The sequence below is a fragment of the Gymnoscopelus microlampas genome, assembly GCF_963454915.1.
Source record: "Gymnoscopelus microlampas genome assembly, chromosome: 3".
Taxonomy (NCBI): domain Eukaryota; kingdom Metazoa; phylum Chordata; class Actinopteri; order Myctophiformes; family Myctophidae; genus Gymnoscopelus; species Gymnoscopelus microlampas.
In genome coordinates, this window is record NC_139940.1 from 32937683 (window position 1) to 32956679 (window position 18997).

At 43.4% G+C, this 18997-nt stretch overlaps 1 protein-coding gene across 3 annotated transcripts in view; it reads left to right on the forward strand.

Annotated features, from left to right (window-relative positions):
- The window catches only part of triob (trio Rho guanine nucleotide exchange factor b), a 154961-nt gene that overhangs the window by 56464 nt on the left and 79500 nt on the right, over positions 1 to 18997 (forward strand). For all 3 annotated transcript variants that reach the window (XM_084053314.1, XM_084053316.1, XM_084053315.1), the window contains 8 exons: positions 463 to 567; positions 1482 to 1961; positions 5159 to 5281; positions 11834 to 12025; positions 13795 to 13926; positions 14303 to 14533; positions 16427 to 16549; positions 17772 to 17963. In XM_084053314.1, the coding sequence (XP_083909440.1) occupies positions 463 to 567; positions 1482 to 1961; positions 5159 to 5281; positions 11834 to 12025; positions 13795 to 13926; positions 14303 to 14533; positions 16427 to 16549; positions 17772 to 17963 (1578 nt within the window). The remainder of the gene's footprint in view (positions 1 to 462; positions 568 to 1481; positions 1962 to 5158; positions 5282 to 11833; positions 12026 to 13794; positions 13927 to 14302; positions 14534 to 16426; positions 16550 to 17771; positions 17964 to 18997) is intronic.

The following is an 18997-nucleotide window of genomic DNA, read 5'->3' on the forward strand; positions in this document are numbered from 1 at the left end:
TACATTTTAATTTATCGAAGTGAAGGTTAATTGAGTCACCTCTTGAGGTGTATTGTTTGTGTGTGCTGCTGTGCTAATGTGGAACCTCAGCGATTTCTGCTCCTGGTTCCTGGGGGGCTTAAATCCATGTGTATTCTGTCTTATTAATGATAACACAAATGTCTGGAATGTTTTTTTTCTTCCACCCCACCCATCTAAACAGTGGACACGGGCAACCGATGGCTTTGCACATTCCCTCCGTAATCTAGGTTTAAGGATGGAGGCCGTGGGAGATATTATTATATATTATACTATATTTTGACAACTAGAGATTTGATTGGTTTGTAACATGATGACGGTGCTGACAATGATGATGAAGCTGATGACGATTGATGATAATGATTCTCTTGTGCTTGTTCTCTGCATCCCTCTTTCCTTCTTTCCCTCTTTGTCTGTTTGTCGTCTCCGTCTCCCCCCCTCCAGACGGTGATGGTTTCTCTAGAGGGTCTGTCCAAGGTAGTGGACCCCTCACAGCTGACGGCTGACTTTGAGGGCAGCCTGGAGTACAACCATGATGAATGGATTGAGGTGGGCCTCTCCTTTTTTATTTAATGTATTTTTCTTTGTCTCCACCAGGCCGAAAGGCATGGCCGAGAATATGTTTTGCACCCTGTCCGTCTGTCCGTGTGCCCGTCTGTCTGTGAGCAGCTAATCTCCGGCACCGTTGGCACGGTCGCTGCGAAACTGTGCACACACACTCCCTGGATGCCAGAGCTGAACATCTGCCCTGCCTTTTTCACATCTGTCTTTTCGCGTGCCACCAGGAGGCTGACTTTTGAAAAAACTATTTTTTTGCTATTACTCCTTCAGATTCTGTCCACAAATCGGTACACAGTATCTCTATAGTCATGTGATCAAGATGGCAGTGTCAGATATTTCATATTCCATCCTAATTGGCTAACATTGGCTTCCAAAGTTTGCAGGATATGTCCGTTTTGAAGAAAATGCCTCAAATCTTGAAAGCAGCTTGCGATTACCGTGAAATTTTGCACGCACATTCCCACTAGGCCAAGGAAGAAATGCCCCCCTTTTCACATTGACCTGTTATAGCGCCACCTACAGGTCTAATTTAACAAACACATTTTTGGAACTAAATGCCTCAAATCATGAATGCAGTGTCTGATTGCCGTGAAAGGCCTAAGAAGAAATGACACCCTTTTCACATTGGCCTATTATAGCGCCACCAGGAGGCCACAATAACCTACCTGACCTGGCGGAGACCTGTGCTCCGAGGAGCACTTTTTCTAGTTTTCCTTTCGTTTACTTGTCTTTTCTTTTCACCTTGTTCTACATTTTCTGGAGGGTTTCTGTTTTTAGACAGATGATGAAGCACACAGTAAAATCCTTCCATTTGGGTCAGATTTAGTTTTTAGTTAAACGAACACTGAGGATATCACTATGTGCGCCTATGTTCTAAAATAAAAAAAACTCCACTTCTCCAGGTGCGTCTCTCCTTCGAAACCTTCGCCGGGGACGCGGCGCGGGCTCTGTCCCGCCTGGAGGAGCTCCAGGAGACCCTGTCCCAGCGGGACCTCCCGCGCGACCTGGAAGGGGCGCGGCGGCTCATGGAGGAACACGCGGCGCTGAAGAAGCGCGCCACCAAGGCCTCCGTGGAGGAGCTGGACGCCCAGGGGCGACGGCTGCTGCAGCGGCTGCAGGCGCAGACCGCCGGGGGAGGGGGGGACGGTGGGGGCGGCTACGGCAACCGCGGCGTCGGAGCGAGCGGCGACTCCAACAACGACCACCACCACCACGGGTTCCACGCCGCGCACGCGGACGCCCACAACCTGGTGGCCAAAGTGACGGGCCTGTTGGACAAGCTGCACGGGACGCGCCAGCATCTGCAGCAGCTGTGGCACATGAGGAAGCTGAAGCTGGACCAGTGCTTTCAGCTGAGGCTGTTCGAACAGGATGCCGAGAAGGTGACATAAATGTTCCTCTGGTTTTAGCTGCTCTCATTGTCACTATATGTACTTAATTAGCCCATTAAGACCTGAGGCGATTCTTAAAAAAAATCTAAATCCTAACAGTTTTTTGAAAAAAATCTAAAACATTTTTTTCAATATTTTTCAAAAATAGCTGATCTACAAGCTCATAGCGCGGCACTCGGTGCCGCGCTATGAGCTTGTATATCTGCTATTTTTGAATAGCCAATGAAATCTAAAGTGACACAGATGCGTTCGAGGTATCAATGGGTTAATTAAAGTCTGACTTAAATTTGTATGAGTAATTGGCAAAACGTACTACATTTGTTGATAAACGTACAGCATTTTTACAACTGCACACGTTTTCCAACATGCTTGCATGCATGCATACTTAACCTAAGGCTTTGAAATTAATCTCGAGCATTGGATTGTTGTGCGTGTTGGCTTTCCTTCGTATGCGTTTGCATGCATTCGCCGATTGCATCTCTTGCATGATAAGGCAAAGTCAGATTTTATAAGGCATCGCATAAGGCAAGTTTAGATTGTGTGCGTGTTGAGTGTGTGTGTGTGTGTGTGTGTGTGTGTGTGTGTGTGTGTGTGTGTGTGTGTGTGTGTGTGTGTGTGTGTGTGTGTGTGTGTGTGTGTTCTCACTGTATGTGAGCTAGTGAATATAGTTGTAGGAACATTATCTAGCCAGAGGCAGATGGAGAGGCCTGCTGTTTGACAGTCAGTCAGATCTCTAATTATACACACACACACACACACACACACACACACACACACACACACACACACACACACACACACACACACACACAGTCACACACAGTCACACACACACACACACACACACACACACACACACACACACACACACACACACACACACACACACACACACACACACACACAGTCACACACACACACAGCGATGTCCTTTTATTGTTGTTCCTAGTCATTAGACTCATTAGAGAGGGACTAGCAAAGGACTTGCCCAGGGACATGAGCACACAGATGACTGATGAGGGCTTTAAGCTAATTACAAACACCAAGCAGCCATGCTCTCTCTTCTTTTCACTGCTGTGTGAGAGAAGGAACCATTTCAGGGTATTCAGCATACTTTAAAATATGCATTTTCAACCACCAAGTGTTCACAGGCTCCCGTTTAAAGCTGCAATCCATAACTTTTAATCCATAATCTGTGGTCTCCTAAATGTAGATTCCTTGGACGGTTATAGGACCGCTATGGGTTGATATTGACAAGACATATTGCATGAAGCTCAAAGTGTAATATCTCCCCTGAACAAGTGGGACGTCTGTCTCCTCTCAACGGTAGAAATGTTGGCGCTTGTGTGGGAGACCTGCACGGATCTTACGTATAGCAGCTTTAAACATGTGTAGTGACAGCTGTGTTTTCATCCACTTTCCCAGTAAGCTGTATGTGGCTTTTAATGGCAGCCTGGAGGATGAGTAAAAACAACAAAACCCTACCTTGACACACATGGAATTCATTTCCTTTGTCATTTGTCACTAGTCAATGGCCGCATGCCGGAAAACGTTAATTGCTAGTTCTATAGTCACATGGGCTAATCCTATTCAACTGGATAACTTATAAGGTAAACCTATATAATGTATATAAATTCAGTGCCCTGACCATCATATCAAGTTCTAGGAAATATCAAATCTTTTCTAATAAAACAAGAAAAAAAACCCTGAAGCAATAGTTGATGGTAGCGTTTTAGCAGCGTTCATCTCTACACAGTAAAATAATTGTGTTAATTTATCCATTTGTAAGGGACCAGAGTTGGTCGGCAAGAGAGACACCAGGACAAGTGTGTAGTTTCTTTAAAATGTCTTTTTTTATCTTTTCTTTTTCCCATAAAAATAAGACAAGACATTCATTCTGGCCCAAACAAATGCAGACAATACACTGAACTTGACATCAAGACTGAACTAACCAAATGAGACATGAGGGGAACATATATAGTGGATGATCAGACCACTCTTGACACAAAGGGGAAGACAAAGAATAACATTTAAACAGACTACAAATAGCTACAACATAATCCACTACAACACTAACTCATATTAAATAAATAAATTACATACAACTGAAATGCCAATACATTTTCATACGTGTAGTAATACATTCAAACTTATAATAAATCCCTGCCCCTCCCCTTATGCACAAGGGACATGGTGCAGTCCAATTACTAATCAGCTCCTTATAAGCACCTGTGAAGCAGCTGGGCCTTTCCATGGCCAGCAATCTAAACTTCAACACTCCTCAGAACTGATAACTCAACAAAACAAAATAAACTTAAATACCAATTAAATTACTCCTGATAAAACAACTTGACCCAAACAAAAGAACTTAATGGATGTACCCTCCAGTCAGTAACTTTATCATCAAACTTGCAATAAACAGTATGTCCTTTAATCGGTTGTGTGTAGTCCTTTATGCATGTAGTATGTAGTTTGCTGAAAATAAATATAAACTAAATGAATAAACCAAAAAAAGACAAGTGTCCACCATGTTTTACCAAATGTGTGTGTCAGCTGGTGTGGCCATCACACATTTGTAACTCCCAGAGTGTACAAATGGATCAAAACGAGAGGTTACATTTGTACACTCTCAGAGTTAAATTAACACTCTTTTTACAGAGTATTATATCTGGAAGTGAAATATCTGCATAACTTTGATAATGTATTGTAGTCTTCAATCCCTGAAGATAATCACTGCTATACATTCATCTGAAAGTGGTGTGGTACTCAGTTAGCTCATTATTTCACATACTGTAGGTTTGTATCATTGCATCCACAGATAATGTTTGTCTTTAACAGAAGCTAGAGTCATTTGTCTTTTTTGTTTTGTTTCAATTTTGCATTGTGCTACTGCATAGATTTATGCAATATCTAATTTCATTGGAACCTAACATCACTCCTGGGGGCTGAACATCTGGCTGACTGTGTGTGGGATGCTTTTTTTCTGCGGTGTTGTGGGTACTGTAGGCTATTAACTGTCTTCCTAAACCTGTCATTCTCTCTCTCTCTCTCTCTCTCTCTCTCTCTCTCTCTCTCTCTCTCTCTCTCTCTCTCTCTCTCTCTCTCTCTCTCTCTCTGGGTGGCCGTGTGTAGCTGCTATACGTTCCCATTTTAATGCTTGTATATTCTCCCACTGATGTGTTTTGTAGATGTTTGACTGGATCATGCACAACAAGGGGCTTTTCCTGACCAGCTACACGGAGATCGGAGGGAACCACCAGCACGCCGTGGAGCTGCAGACCCAGCACAACCACTTCGCTATGAACTGCATGGTGGGACACCGTCTCTTTATCAATTTATTAACTTATGTTTCTATATCAGTGGTGCTCAAACGTTTTCATCTCAAGGATCCCCAAAATTATATGTATTTGGCCGCCGACCCCCATCTCAAAATATTTTGTTCCAGGGATCCCCCAGAAGCAAAGATTTGAGTTACAAATGTTTGCTTCAAAAAATATAGGTAGATTATAATATATGTAAGATTTGCACGAATTTTAGCAGATCTACAAGCTCGTAGCGCGGCAAGATCTGCTATTTTTGAATAGCCAAAGTGTAAAATAATGCTTTTTTAGCTCAAATCTAAAAATGACACAGATGCGTCCCAGGTCTTAATGGGTTAATGTCGCCCTACAATGCTGACCTGCTGTGTGTTTACCCTTTTGGTTTATTCAGTTCGTTGTTCGACGCTGCATATCGAATCACATTTCTCCTCCACTTCCTCCACCCTCTGTCCTGCTCGGTCATGATGCCGCTGTGTGTCTCTGAGCTGTGTGGCCCGTAACTGACCCATATCGCCGCCCTGCTCCTGTCATCGCTTTGCAGCAGCCTCCTCGTGGGTTCCACACTGCACCATGTGTTTTTCGTGCTGCTCTGCCCCCTATAGGCCACAGCCCAGAACCCTGGCATTATATTATATTACCTCAACTTTCTATTCTGCAATATTATCGCCCTCAGTTAGCCCCGATCTGCCCTCAGTGCTTTGCCAACACACCTACGCTGTAAAATCAAATGAGTCCAAATTTGGACTCACAAACGGGTAAAGGTATTATTGGTTCCATTTGTACACTCTCATTTAACCCATTAAGACCGGGAAAGCATCTGTCATTTTAGATTTGAACCACTTTTAACATTATTTTAAATCTTTGCTTCTGGAGGTCCCTGGGACTAAATATTTTGAGATGGGGCGCCAAATACATATCATTTTGGGGGGTCCTTGATGTGAAAAGGTTTGAGAGCCACTGATATTAGAGCAACAGAAGTGTTTCAGAAAGCTGTTAGGATTTAGAAGACATTTGTGGAATCGGCCTCAGGCCTAAACGGGTTAACTGTATATGTGACACTCTGCTAACCCCTCGATGGTCTCCTCCCAACACTGCGGTTGTGTCTGTCACCCTGCCACCGTGCACGCGCTGCCCCCTCGCTCCACTCCCGTCCCGTCGTATCTCATCACATCACCTGCAGCCTTTACCCCTCCTCGCTCACGTCCTTTTTCAACTTCCTCAATGCTTTTCCCAGAATGCCTTTGGGCTCTTCTCTCTTCCCCTTCTGCATAAGCTATAATATAAAAACATTTTTTTTTAAAACGAATATCGCAAATGCCTTAACCCATTAAGACCTGGACCGCATCTGTGTCATTTTTTTATTTGAGCAAAAAAAGCATTACTTTACAGTTTGGCTATTCAAAAATAGCAGATATACAAGCTCATAGTGCGGCACCGAGTGCCGTGTTATGAGCTTGTTGATCTGCTATTTTTGAAAGATCCTGAAAATTTGTGCAAATCTTTGAATATATATTGTTTAAAGCGAACGTTTTTAACTCTATTCTTTGCTTCTGGGGGTCCCTGGAACAAAACATTTTGAGATGGGGGACATTCTGCATAATGAGTACTTTTACTTTTGGTTTAAGTACGTTTTTATACCAATACTTTTGTACTTTTACTCAAGTACATTTTGAGTATTTCTACATTGCGGTATTGATACTTTTTAGTTGAGTAAAAGAATTAGTACTCTTTCCACCACTGCTTAATACATACATAACAGCCCTGATAAAGTGATAAATACATCTTAAAAAGTGTTTGCAAACACGGTTTGTTGACCCTGGGATGACACCTATCAACAACTCCCTCCAGTGTCTCTGTCTGTCCTTTCCGTCACCCTGTGCTGCTCTGCCACCTTCCATTTCATCTCTGGGGGCCACGTGACCTGGCAGGGGAAAATGAGGCCGCTGTGTGCCCACAGTGAGCCAACCGGCTAGCATACAGTACAGGAAGTGTGTATGATGGCACCTGTGCCGGTGGTGGTGGTGGGGGCTGGGCTTTTGGTGTTTATTTTTGGATTTCACTGACTTTTCATTTCTGATCTTGATCTGAGTATATCTTTGTGACAAGAGTCCCTGTTTGTTGTTGTTGTTTTCTTTCTTCCTTTCCTTATACTTTCTCCTCCCTCCCATGTTTTCCTTCCTTGTTGAGGTCTTTAACCCATTAAGACCGGGAACACATCTCTCTGTGTCATTTTAGATTTCTTTGGCTATTCAAAAATATCAGATCTACAAGCTCATAGCGCGGCACCGAGTGTCGCGCTATGAGCTTTTAGATCTGATATTTTTGAAAATTCATGATTTTTTTTAAGATCTTTGAATTATATATTTTTAAAAGCGAACATTTTTAACTCAAATCTTTGCTTCTGGGGGTCCCTGGAACAACATATTTTGAGATGGGGGTCCGCGACCAAATACATATAATTCTGGGGGTCCTTGACATGAAAAAGTTTGAGAACCACTGACAGCAACACAGGTTTTTTCAAAAATACTGTTAGGATTTAGAAGACATTTCGTAGGATCGGTCTCAGGTCTTAATATGTTAATTACAGCACTAGGAACAGCGGCGCTAGCTAGCTACAACGTTCAGTAGCCTGCGTCACGTGCTGGCCGCCGCTATAACCTCACAAACCTCCGCCGGCGCTTGAAATAGTACAGTGGCCGGGGTCAAACGGTCACTCACACCGCATAGTCCCACCACAGGCATAATTGTTCATGACTAGCTGCCATCACCCCATTGATGGACCTTGTGATAACGGCACGCCCGTGACATATTAAGAGTGTTAACAGCTGAGGAATTTTCACTACGGTGAAAAATAGACCTCTTCATTATTTGACTGTGAAGAATGCCGTCTCTGAAGAGAGACACATTTTACAGCTTAAACCCAGTTTATCACACTGCCCTTGATTTGTAGCTAAGAAGTTCCCTTCTCCTGGCATTTCCTCGTTGTAAATAATGCTTTGATCCTGATGTAACAAGTTGAGTTGAAATATGAAAAAGGGATGTATTGGACCACAGGGGTGTGCTGTACGTGTCTCTGTTTGGGCAACCAATGAGACGATTCTAACTCGGTACCCTGTCACCCCTGGACAAAGGGGACAGGATAGGCCACCGCCTTTAGCTACTGTTAGTTGTATCAGCTTTTGGGGACGTCGAGGGACCACTAATCCCTGAGCCAACAGTGGTGTAAAATAGAGAGAGGGGGGCACAGTGTGAACACACACACACACACACACACACACACACACACACACACACACACACACACACACACACACACACACACACACACACACACACACACACACACACACACACACACACACACACGCAGAGTTGGGTACACAGAGGGGACGGCTGCTCCCTCCGCCCATTCTTCCACAGGATACGCTGTTTCCCCTTCCTGTTGCCTGCATGACTGGCTGGAAATACATAGTGTCAGGCTCATGACAATGTTTTTGCTAGCTGGACAGCGTGTTTACATGGTGGATGTCGGGTGGAGTCGGGTTGCATGTGTGTGTGTGTGTGTGTGTATGTGGTGGCATGTGTGTGGGAGGGCGAGAGTGTGTCTACACAGATGGTGTATGTTCTTTGATGTCACCATATGCAACATCAGTAGAGGGTATCTTATCGTGATAGTATACGTGCTCTTTTTTTTCTCTGTATTTCATTAATATGCACAATTCTGCTGAGGGGTCGAAGATGGGGTTGAAATCGGAGAACGGTGTCGGTGACTTTGTTTGATTATGTAATTGATAAGGTGCTCTGCATAATTCAAAAGATGGAGTCGTTTGGGTGTTATGCCCCCTAGAGGAAGCACTCTGGAACTGCATTTTGGTAAATCAAAGAGTTGCCCCTAACAAGATTCAATTAGTTTAGTCCTGTGTTGATAACATTTGAGAATCATCCATGTAGTGTAGGAATGAGTCAAGCTTTCAATTAAGTACACAACTGTTTTTCATTCCTCCCTAGACCCTAGAGGATGTGTTGTAATAGTGCTAGTTTTAGAGGAGGTAGTACAGGAGGCTATATTTTTGTGAATGTGTAGATTGTGATGGTCCGTTGCAGTGCGTTGCAGCATATAGAGAGGCTTTCATGTTGTAATGTGATCCTACAGTGAATGGTGTAGAGGTCTTTTCTTGGTATCTGTTTCCACTCTGGAGTTCAAGCTCTCTCTCTCTCTCTCTCTCACTCTTCATCAGTTTTAGATTAAGCATGTACCACCTAGTATGTTCTCACAGGAGGAAGTCATAGTAGCCTCTGCTATTTATTCTAATTCATAATGTGCCACAGATGGAGGTAGAAGCTTTCAGACCCAGAACAGGATAGGAGGTCAGCCCTGCTTCTGCCCCTATGTGCACACACACACACACACACACACACACACACACACACACACACACACACACACACACACACACACACACACATATTGTGTGTGTGTGTGTGTGTGTGTGTGTGTGTGTGTGTGTGTGTGTGTGTGTGTGTGTGTGTGTGTGTGTGTGTGTGTGTGTGTGTGTGTGTGTGTGTGTGTGTGTGTGTGTGTGTGTGTGTGTGTGTGTGTGTGTGTGTGTGTGTGTGTGTGTGTGTGTGTGCGTGCGTGCGCGCGTGCGTGTGTGTCGTATAACATACCGTGCCCACCGCTGTTTATTTGAGAGAAATTGGACTCACTGACTGCCCTTCCAAGTGAGACATAACAAAATATAAAAATATAAAATATGGTATATCATATTTCGTTGTGTCTCACATGGATGAAAACATTGATGTATTGAAAATATAAGCAATGGTGTTCAAGTAGTTAGAAAAGTCAACACTGAATGTTTGGATTAAGGTTTAGGGTTAAATCCAACAAACATGATCTGGGGCCTGGGGTCTCCCTGTGTAATGTTCCTAGGAAAACTTTCATTACTACGGGTCGCTAAAACAACCTAGCAAAAAAAAAAGCCCACCACTTCTGCAGACCTGTAGCTAGTGTACTGTAAGCTTAGCGTCCCATCTTCATGTGAACACGCCAACAAAGAGCCATAATGGGCTCCTGGAGCAGTAATTGAATAGAATAATAACAGGCTGTTAACACAGTCATTAATTAGTGTTTGCTGATCCGTGGCTATCTACACAAAACAGCTTGGAGTCCATATATAAAACGACTGAAACAGAGAGGGGAATGGGTTTGTTTCTATTATTCAGGGGTGTGCCTTCCCCAACTAGCAGAATGACTATTTAACGTCCGCACGCTTGTGTTTCAGTGCGTGTCTGAATCGAAGTAGTGCGAGGCAGTCGTAAAGCGACAGAGAGATGGAGCCGGCCATTAGCTTTTATCGATCTCTAAAATCTCTCAACCTTTCGTGTCTTTGTAAAACATAAGCCTGTCATCTGAATGTTGACCCTTTTGGCGTGAAATTGATGCTTCACCAGCCCGTTTCACAGTTTTAGTGCTCCTTCAGCAGCCGTTGCTTCTAAATTTCGATGCTCTTCGGCAATAGTTGAGTGTTCTTTCACTTTCTCCCAGCCGTTTGGTGCCCCTCCCAAGGTGGGTGCCCTGTGCTGCAGCACCTTAAGCCCTTCCATTAAGCCGGCACTGCACACTACTCTGCACACTAACAGTTTTATTGGTCTGTAAAGCCTGCTGTATATTCCGTATTTTTCTTTTTAAACAATCCACCAAATGATTGGAAATAGCAGCACTTACTTGATTATAGCTGATCAGGCAATTAGAGGAAACACCTGTTCTGTATTTTCACCTATAAGCTCTTGGTGAGTACCTGTACTGTATGTAAACATCAGAATCATATGGCAGCAATTTTGCTCGTACTCCATACCCGGGGGTGATGGGAAACTCGCACCACATCGAACTATGACGTCAGTTTGGTTCCAGGCTATAGCTCCTGGCTAGCCTGGTATAGCCCCTCCCTCCGGAAATCTCATTTCAATTTGATTTCAGGAAGGAGTCTGGCATGAGAACCTGCGTGTGTTTTTGTCTGTGGGCTGGAGTTGGGCGGGAGTAATACCGTTGACTGACAACCCCTTCAGCCAATCAGCAGTTGTTCCTCTTCAGCCAATCAGCACTTCGTTTTTACCACCACCAGACCAATGTAACGCAACGGGACTTTTGAAAGGGCCATGCCGAAAATAGGTTGCCATATTCGGATACATGCGTGTCACTGCCCGCCCCTGCCGGTTCTCTTTTCTCCTGCCGGTTCTTCTTTTAAATAGGCTCTGTCATGATTAATTGACCACATATACGAAGTCAAACAACCAAATTCTATCCGAACGATATCTTAAAAGTAAATTCTGTGCCTCAAACAAGAAGTTAGAGAGCGTTTTGAAGTTTTAAAAGAGAGACGAAAACAGCGCACAGAAAACAATGGCTGCCGTTCCATTTTGGTCGGCTGCACTCGGATCCATTCGGGTTCACTCGAACTCGCCACCTGATTGGCCAACTGGCTGCATCTCTATCAACAATTCCTTAACGTGTACATTGTATCTACCTGTCTTTGTCCCATACAGAATGTGTATGTGAACATCAACCGCATCATGTCGGTGGGGAACCGCCTGTTGGAGTCCGGGCACTACGCCTCTCAGCAGATCCAGCAGATCTCAGGTCAGCTGGAGGCGGAGTGGAAGGCCTTTGCTGCAGCGCTGGATGAGCGGAGCACACTGCTGGAGATGTCTGCCACCTTCCACCAGAAAGCAGACCAGGTACTGTGCACAGAACTATTGTCTTGACTTGAGTACACGTACTCAAGTACTGTACTTAAGTAAACACACACCACTGGAGATTTGAAGCAGTAAAGAAATGAAATGAATAAATTGTCATCATGTAGTCAACCTCATTGGTCCTGTCAGCTTAAGTGGCATGATAAAGTGCTTTGGGGTTGCAAATGAAACCTGTGTCTATTATGAATTAGCACTTGAATAATCTTAGACACTGCACCTGTCCGATAAGTTCTGGATGACTACTTTTTTCTTATTTCATGTATATGTGGATGATGTGTAATGCTAGATGTACTGGAATGAAAATGTATGCTTCCCAACTGTTTTGCACAGAAGGAGTGAGTAACAAAGAGAGAGAGATATAAAAGAGAGAGGGAGAAAGGCAGAAGGTGATAGAGAGGGAAAGAGACAGAGAGTGATAGAGATGGAGAGAGGGGTATCCAGACTGACTGAGCACCAAGCAAGCAATTCAAGCCATCTGTCTTTTGTATATTCTATGTGATCCATTTTGCAGGCAGGCCTAGAGGCCTAGGTTTTGTTTCTCACTATGGTTTGACCACAAACGGTCTCCGCTTGATGCTTTATCAGCACTGTTTGTCTGTTTGAGTTAGGCTACTAGTAATGCTAAGGTAAATACAGACTGATGTGCCATTCTGTTGACTCCAAGAGAAACACACGCACGCACACACACACGCACGCACACACGCACGCACGCACGCACACACACACACACACACACACACACACACACACACACACACACACACACACACACACACACACACACACACACACACACACACACACACACACACACACACACACACACACACGGCACAATGACTAGATTCTCCATGTATTATTTTTATTCTCCTGTATCTTCTTCTGCTCCTCCTGTTCTTCCCATTGGAGAATAATCACTTGTTTTTTTAAATATTATTTCTCCCAAAGTGCTACGAAGAACTCTCTGCTCTACTTTTAGCCCCCCCCCCTACCTTATAGCTCTGTGCAGCATTCTCTCTCTCCCTCATATTCTCTCCCTCTCTCTCCCTCATTCTCTCTCCCTCTCCCTCCCTCATATTCTCTCTGCTCTTTGTAGTTGAACTCCACAGGGCCACCGCAGTGACACAGGGGAGATGACCTGTTTTATATAGAGAACCTGGAGATGAGTGTGCTAGTTTGGGACATAAAACAACATAATCAACAAAAGTACTGTCTATGGTCCAGTTGCTATGATGATGGAGATGTTTCCTCAGGGCAAATGGGTGAAAAAAAAAGAAGAAAGAAACTGTAGAGCTTTGAAATGAGACCAGAACTGCTCTGGTGGTCATGTAAACGCTGTCCAAATCACAGCCCACTGTAGGCCGTTTCAGGCTGTAAACAATAACACCACTGTTCGGACACTCCAACTTTTGTGAACTTCCGTTGCCCCGGGAAATGAGACAAACTAACAGGGAAGCAGCTGTTAGTTAGCCAACTCGCTAGCCTGCAACATGTCCATGATATTTCTGATGCATTATTATTATTGATTTAAATGAGTGGTGTATTAGCTGAGTGACAGGATGTGGATGCAGGTTTTCACACATCTCCCACCGATAATACTGTATAATGTTTAAACGTCTATATGTTTCTACGCCCGCTATTATTCCTAATTATAGTGTACCAGCGACATAACTGAAAGGGTGTGTGTGTGTGTGTCTGTGTTTGTCTGGGCTTTTGTGTGTGTGGGTGTGCGCATGCATCTCTCTCCGCAGTACATGAGTAACGTGGAGCCGTGGTGTAAGGCGTGCGGTGAGGGAGAGCTGCCTTCTGAGCTGCAGGACCTGGAAGACACCATCCACCATCACCAGGGGGTGTATGAACATATCACCACTGCATATTCTGAGGTCAGTTTTACCACTTAAATCCTACAGTACATACATTGTTGTACGACGAAGAGCGAAAATTGCCAAAGATATGGATTCATGCGTAGATTATGTTCACATTTTCTACTAAAATGTCCCGGTGCCTAAAGGGACTGTCAGATTAATGAATATTTAAAGATCCAAAGTGCACTTTTGCAAACCAGCCAGGATTGTCCAACAATCCATCTACCCTGACGATCGATTGATTGGTGGATTTGCTAAATTGTCCTTTTAACTATTTCTCTCCTAATAAAGTTGTTTATTTTGATAAATGTGATGTATTATTATTATTATTATAATGATCAATAATCATGCAATCATGCAATCAATCAATTAACCTACACTTCAACCTAAACAGGTAAGCCAGGATGGCAAGTCCCTATTGGACAAGCTGCAGCGACCCCTGACGCCGGGCAGTGCTGACTCACTGACGGCATCGGCCAACTACTCCAAGGCCGTGCACCACGTGCTGGACATCATCCACGAGGTGCTGCATCACCAGAGGCAGCTGGAGAACATCTGGCAGCATCGCAAGGTCCGCCTGCATCAGCGCCTGCAGCTCTGTGTGTTTCAGCAGGATGTACAGCAGGTAGATGACACACGCACACACACACGCACACACACACACACACACACACACACACACACACACACACACACACACACACACACACACACACACACACACACACACACACACACACACACACACACACACACACACACACACACACACACACACACACACACAGAGTTCATTGTAGACCCGGCACCTGCACCAACACCTGCTCCTCTGTAGGTGTCATTTCTGTCTACAACACTGTTCCCCACGCTTTGTTTGCTGCTCTATATATGTACTGTAAGCATTGCACACTGTCAGTATACAGAGTAAGTCAGTATATAGAATAGACATTAATGACACTGGCAGTATACAGAGTATACATTATTGACACTGTCAGTATACAGAATATACATTAATGACACTGGCAGTATACAGAGTATACATTATTGACACTGTCGGTGTACAGAATATAAATGAATGACACTCGGTACTCAGATAGTTCATTGGTTTATTCCATTTGAAGCAACTTGAGCATTTCTACTTTAAACTAAACATGGTTCAGGCAGTGTTCCAAAAGACATTGTCCGTGTGTGTGTGTGTGTGTGTGTGTGTGTGCGTGTGTGTGTGTGTGTGTGTGTGTGTGTGTGTGTGTGTGTGTGTGTGTGTGTGTGTGTGTGTGTGTGTGTGTGTGTGTGTGTTCTCACTGTATGTGAGCTAGTGAATATAGTTGTAGGAGTGTGTGTGAGTGAGTGTTGTGGGGGGAGGGAGGGGACATTGAATATCCAATGAATATTTTACTGTACTGCAGAGCACCATTCATTTACCATGTAACATAGTGTGTGAGGGGGGTTTTGAGGGGTTTATAAAAGCCCTCCTATTCATGTGAGTGAGAGCTCTCTCTCTCTCTGCTTAGCAGCGCTCTGGGATAGAAATGACTGAGTCTCTCATCTCTTTCGCTTTTCCCTCATTCTCTCTTGGTAGTGGTTTCCATGGTGATGCAATTTACTGCCACATAACGTGTCGAGGGCATTGTGCGTGAGTGTTTGGGCTTTGGAGTGCCCCATACAAATATGATCCCAGACCTTGAAAATCCCATGAAAATATATTTTCTCGCTCCATGTAGCAAATGATGGAGTGTGATCAACTGCTTAATGAGGAAATTAAGTTAAGGTGTTATGGCAAGTCTAATCTGTTACGACACTGATACTTTGGACTGCTGTTATTATTATGCAAAAATGACTCTCCATATTTCTGTCATTTAGTAGAGAGAGAGAGAGAGAGAGAGAGAGAGAGAGGGAGAGGGGGAGAGGGGAGAGGGGGAGAGGGAGAGTTAGGAATGAGGTTGCAGAAAGGAGAAGGACAGAGGATGTAGGCTTGTGTCAGTTAGACCTGCTTAGAACTGCTGTGGTGTGAATAGTGCCATCACAGCCAATTGCGCCCTCTAATGGTTGGACAATATGACCAGCTTGCTGATCTCACTTAATCAAGTTCTCCAGTCCTTTGTATTGATAATGCAAGAATAACTGTTTTAGAAATGTAGTGATCACTCACTTTGACGCTTTCCGCCATTTATTTCCTGCTCCTTTGTGTTGTCCTGATTAGGTCACTGAATATACACTTATATTTGTATTACTCATGTGTATTTATTCATCTGTGTAGTTTCAAGACTATATGAGCGAATAATGATTGTACTGTTCGTAGAGATGGAACCTTTGGAACCCATTGGAGTTTTTCTTGGAAAACTGCAATGAAACTATGCATTGATCATTATTCTTCATTAAAACCTAACACATTAGTCTGGTGCGCTAACTTAAAACCTGTTTCTACTGTGTGTGTGTGTGTGTGTGTGTGTGTGTGTGTGTGTGTGTGTGTGTGTGTGTGTGTGTGTGTGTGCGTGTGCGTGCGTGTGCGTGCGTGTAGGTGCTGGACTGGATAGAGAATCACGGCGAGGCCTTCCTCAGCAAACACACAGGTGTGGGGAAGTCTCTGCACAGAGCCAGGGCCCTTCAGAAGAGACACGAAGACTTTGAGGAAGTGGCACAGGTCAGCTTTCATTTAAAAAAGAAACCTGTTCTGTTCCAGTAGGTAATGAAATCAAAGGTGTCTTTGAACTGTACAAAGCCATAACCATGAATATAATATACAAGCAACTATAGTTGTTAATATAGCACTGTGCCTTAAAAGCATCATCTTATGGAAATGCTGTAGGTTGAAAATATCACTGTGTATTAAAATGCATTGAAAGTAGTGCAGCGTAAAAGCTTACGCATCCATCCTAGTATAAGCTCATTCCTGAGCTTATATACTGTAACAATGGAAACGATTATTATTGCAATGATATGTATGGCATCGTGCTAATGTTCTCCATCACCTACCATAGTACCTACACGTGTTAGAGGCAGCAGTAGCAACTGCTTGCAGACAAGACTGGAGAGCACATCAAATATTCACCTCAATCTTTAGGTAGAACATTAACATTACGGTAATGCGATGTTAATGTTAATTCCAGGGTAACCGCGCCGATGCCGACAGGCCTTTGCACATAAAGTCCTTATCGTTAATGTATCCATTTGTAACTCTTGAGAGCGTGCAGATGGAACCAAATGGACCCGTCTTAACGCGGGTCCATTTGGTTTCATTTGCACGCTATCAGAGTTAAGTTAACCCATTAAGACCGGGAAAGCATCTGTCATTTTTTGATTTGAACCACTTTAATCATTATTTTATACTTTGGCTATTCAAAAATAGCAGATCTACAAGCTCATAGCGCGGCACTGAGTGCTCTTTTTTTATAATCATAAACATTTTTGCAAATCTTTGAATATATATATTTTTAAAGCGAACATTTGTAACTCAAATCTTTGCTTCTGGGGATTCTACAAATGTCTTCTAAATCCTAACCGTTAAAAAAAAAAGTATGGTGGTTCTCAAACTTTTTCATGTCAAGGACCACCCAAAATGATATGTATTTGGCCGCAGACCCCCATCTCAAAATAGTTGTTCCATGGACCCCCCAGAAGCAAAGATTTGAGTTAAAAAATGTGCTTTGAAAAATATATATATATTCCAAGATTTGCAAAAATGTTTGTATATCTGCAATTTTTTAATAGCCAAAGTATAAAATAATGGTTAAAGTGGTTACACAGATGCATTCCCAGTTTTAAGGGGTTAACACTAAGGATTTTGCAATGTACATACAGCGGAGCAGTGGGCCTTACAGTGATCATTGATGGTGGGTGTATGACATGGACCATTATATTTGCAGAACACCTATACCAACGCTGACAAGCTGCTGGAGGCGGCGGAGCAGTTGGCCCAGACAGGGGAGTGTGATCCAGAGGAGATCTACCAGGCCGCCCACCAGCTGGAGGACCGCATCCAGGACTTTGTGCGACGCGTGGAGCAGCGCAAAGTGTTGTTGGACATGTCTGTCGCTTTCCACACACACGTCAAGGAGGTAGGAGTATAACACATGCATGTGTCTTCTTTTCTTTTATTCTATTCTATTCTATTCTATTCTATTCTATTCTATTCTATTCTATTCTATCCTCTTCGGTCTCTTTACTCAATAGGTTACATAAAGAGAAACTGAGATGAAGTCAGTCCTTTTTGCTCCTGACTTGTCCACCCTGGAGTGTGGGTTTTTTATATGCCACCACGTGAATTAGGGATGCAAATTATCGATGTATTCATTAATTGATAGTTGATAACCTTATCGATCGACTTATCGATGAATTGATAATCGGCGTTTCTTTTAGGACCAAAAGGAAAATTTGTGTCCGAAACCGAAAATGAGTGCAGAAACATAATTGCCTTTATGTATGTACAGTATATCACATTAACGAGCGTCAACGAGCATCAGCGGGACATTGACACACACGCCTCCCCTCTGCAGTGCTCTGTGGAGTCTGTCTCATTTCTCTCCAAAAGCCCTTGAATACAGTATGATGGAATATGATAAAGGATTACTGTGATTATGGTAAGCTCACATTTTATATCACACACACCATACCTGTAAAAAAAAAAATTTAATTGAAAATCGATACATTTAATCGAATAAATTATTAATGGCAATTAATCGATTATAGATTAATTGTTAACATCCTTAACATGAATCCATGTTAAAACAGTGACACCCACAAAAGAAGAACAACAATTGTGCAAATTAAAATCCTGAGTATTGACTTTGAGACACTCGATCCATATTCTCTCAGAGTTAAATGAGCTCTCAGGATATGTACTACTGTATGCTGTCTCAGTGCCTGCAATGCTGACCTACTACTACATGTTGAAATAATGACAGGAGTATAATAGACCAGTTTGTACTCACTGTTTCCAGCACTTGAGATATGATATGTGAATTCACTTGGAGCTTTTAGGACCTTCATTGCGTGGTAATAGTAGGTGGTGTCACCACTCAGTCAGCAGTTGCTGTAAGTGGCTCCAGTCCACACACACTCACACGCACGCACGCACGCACGCACACACACA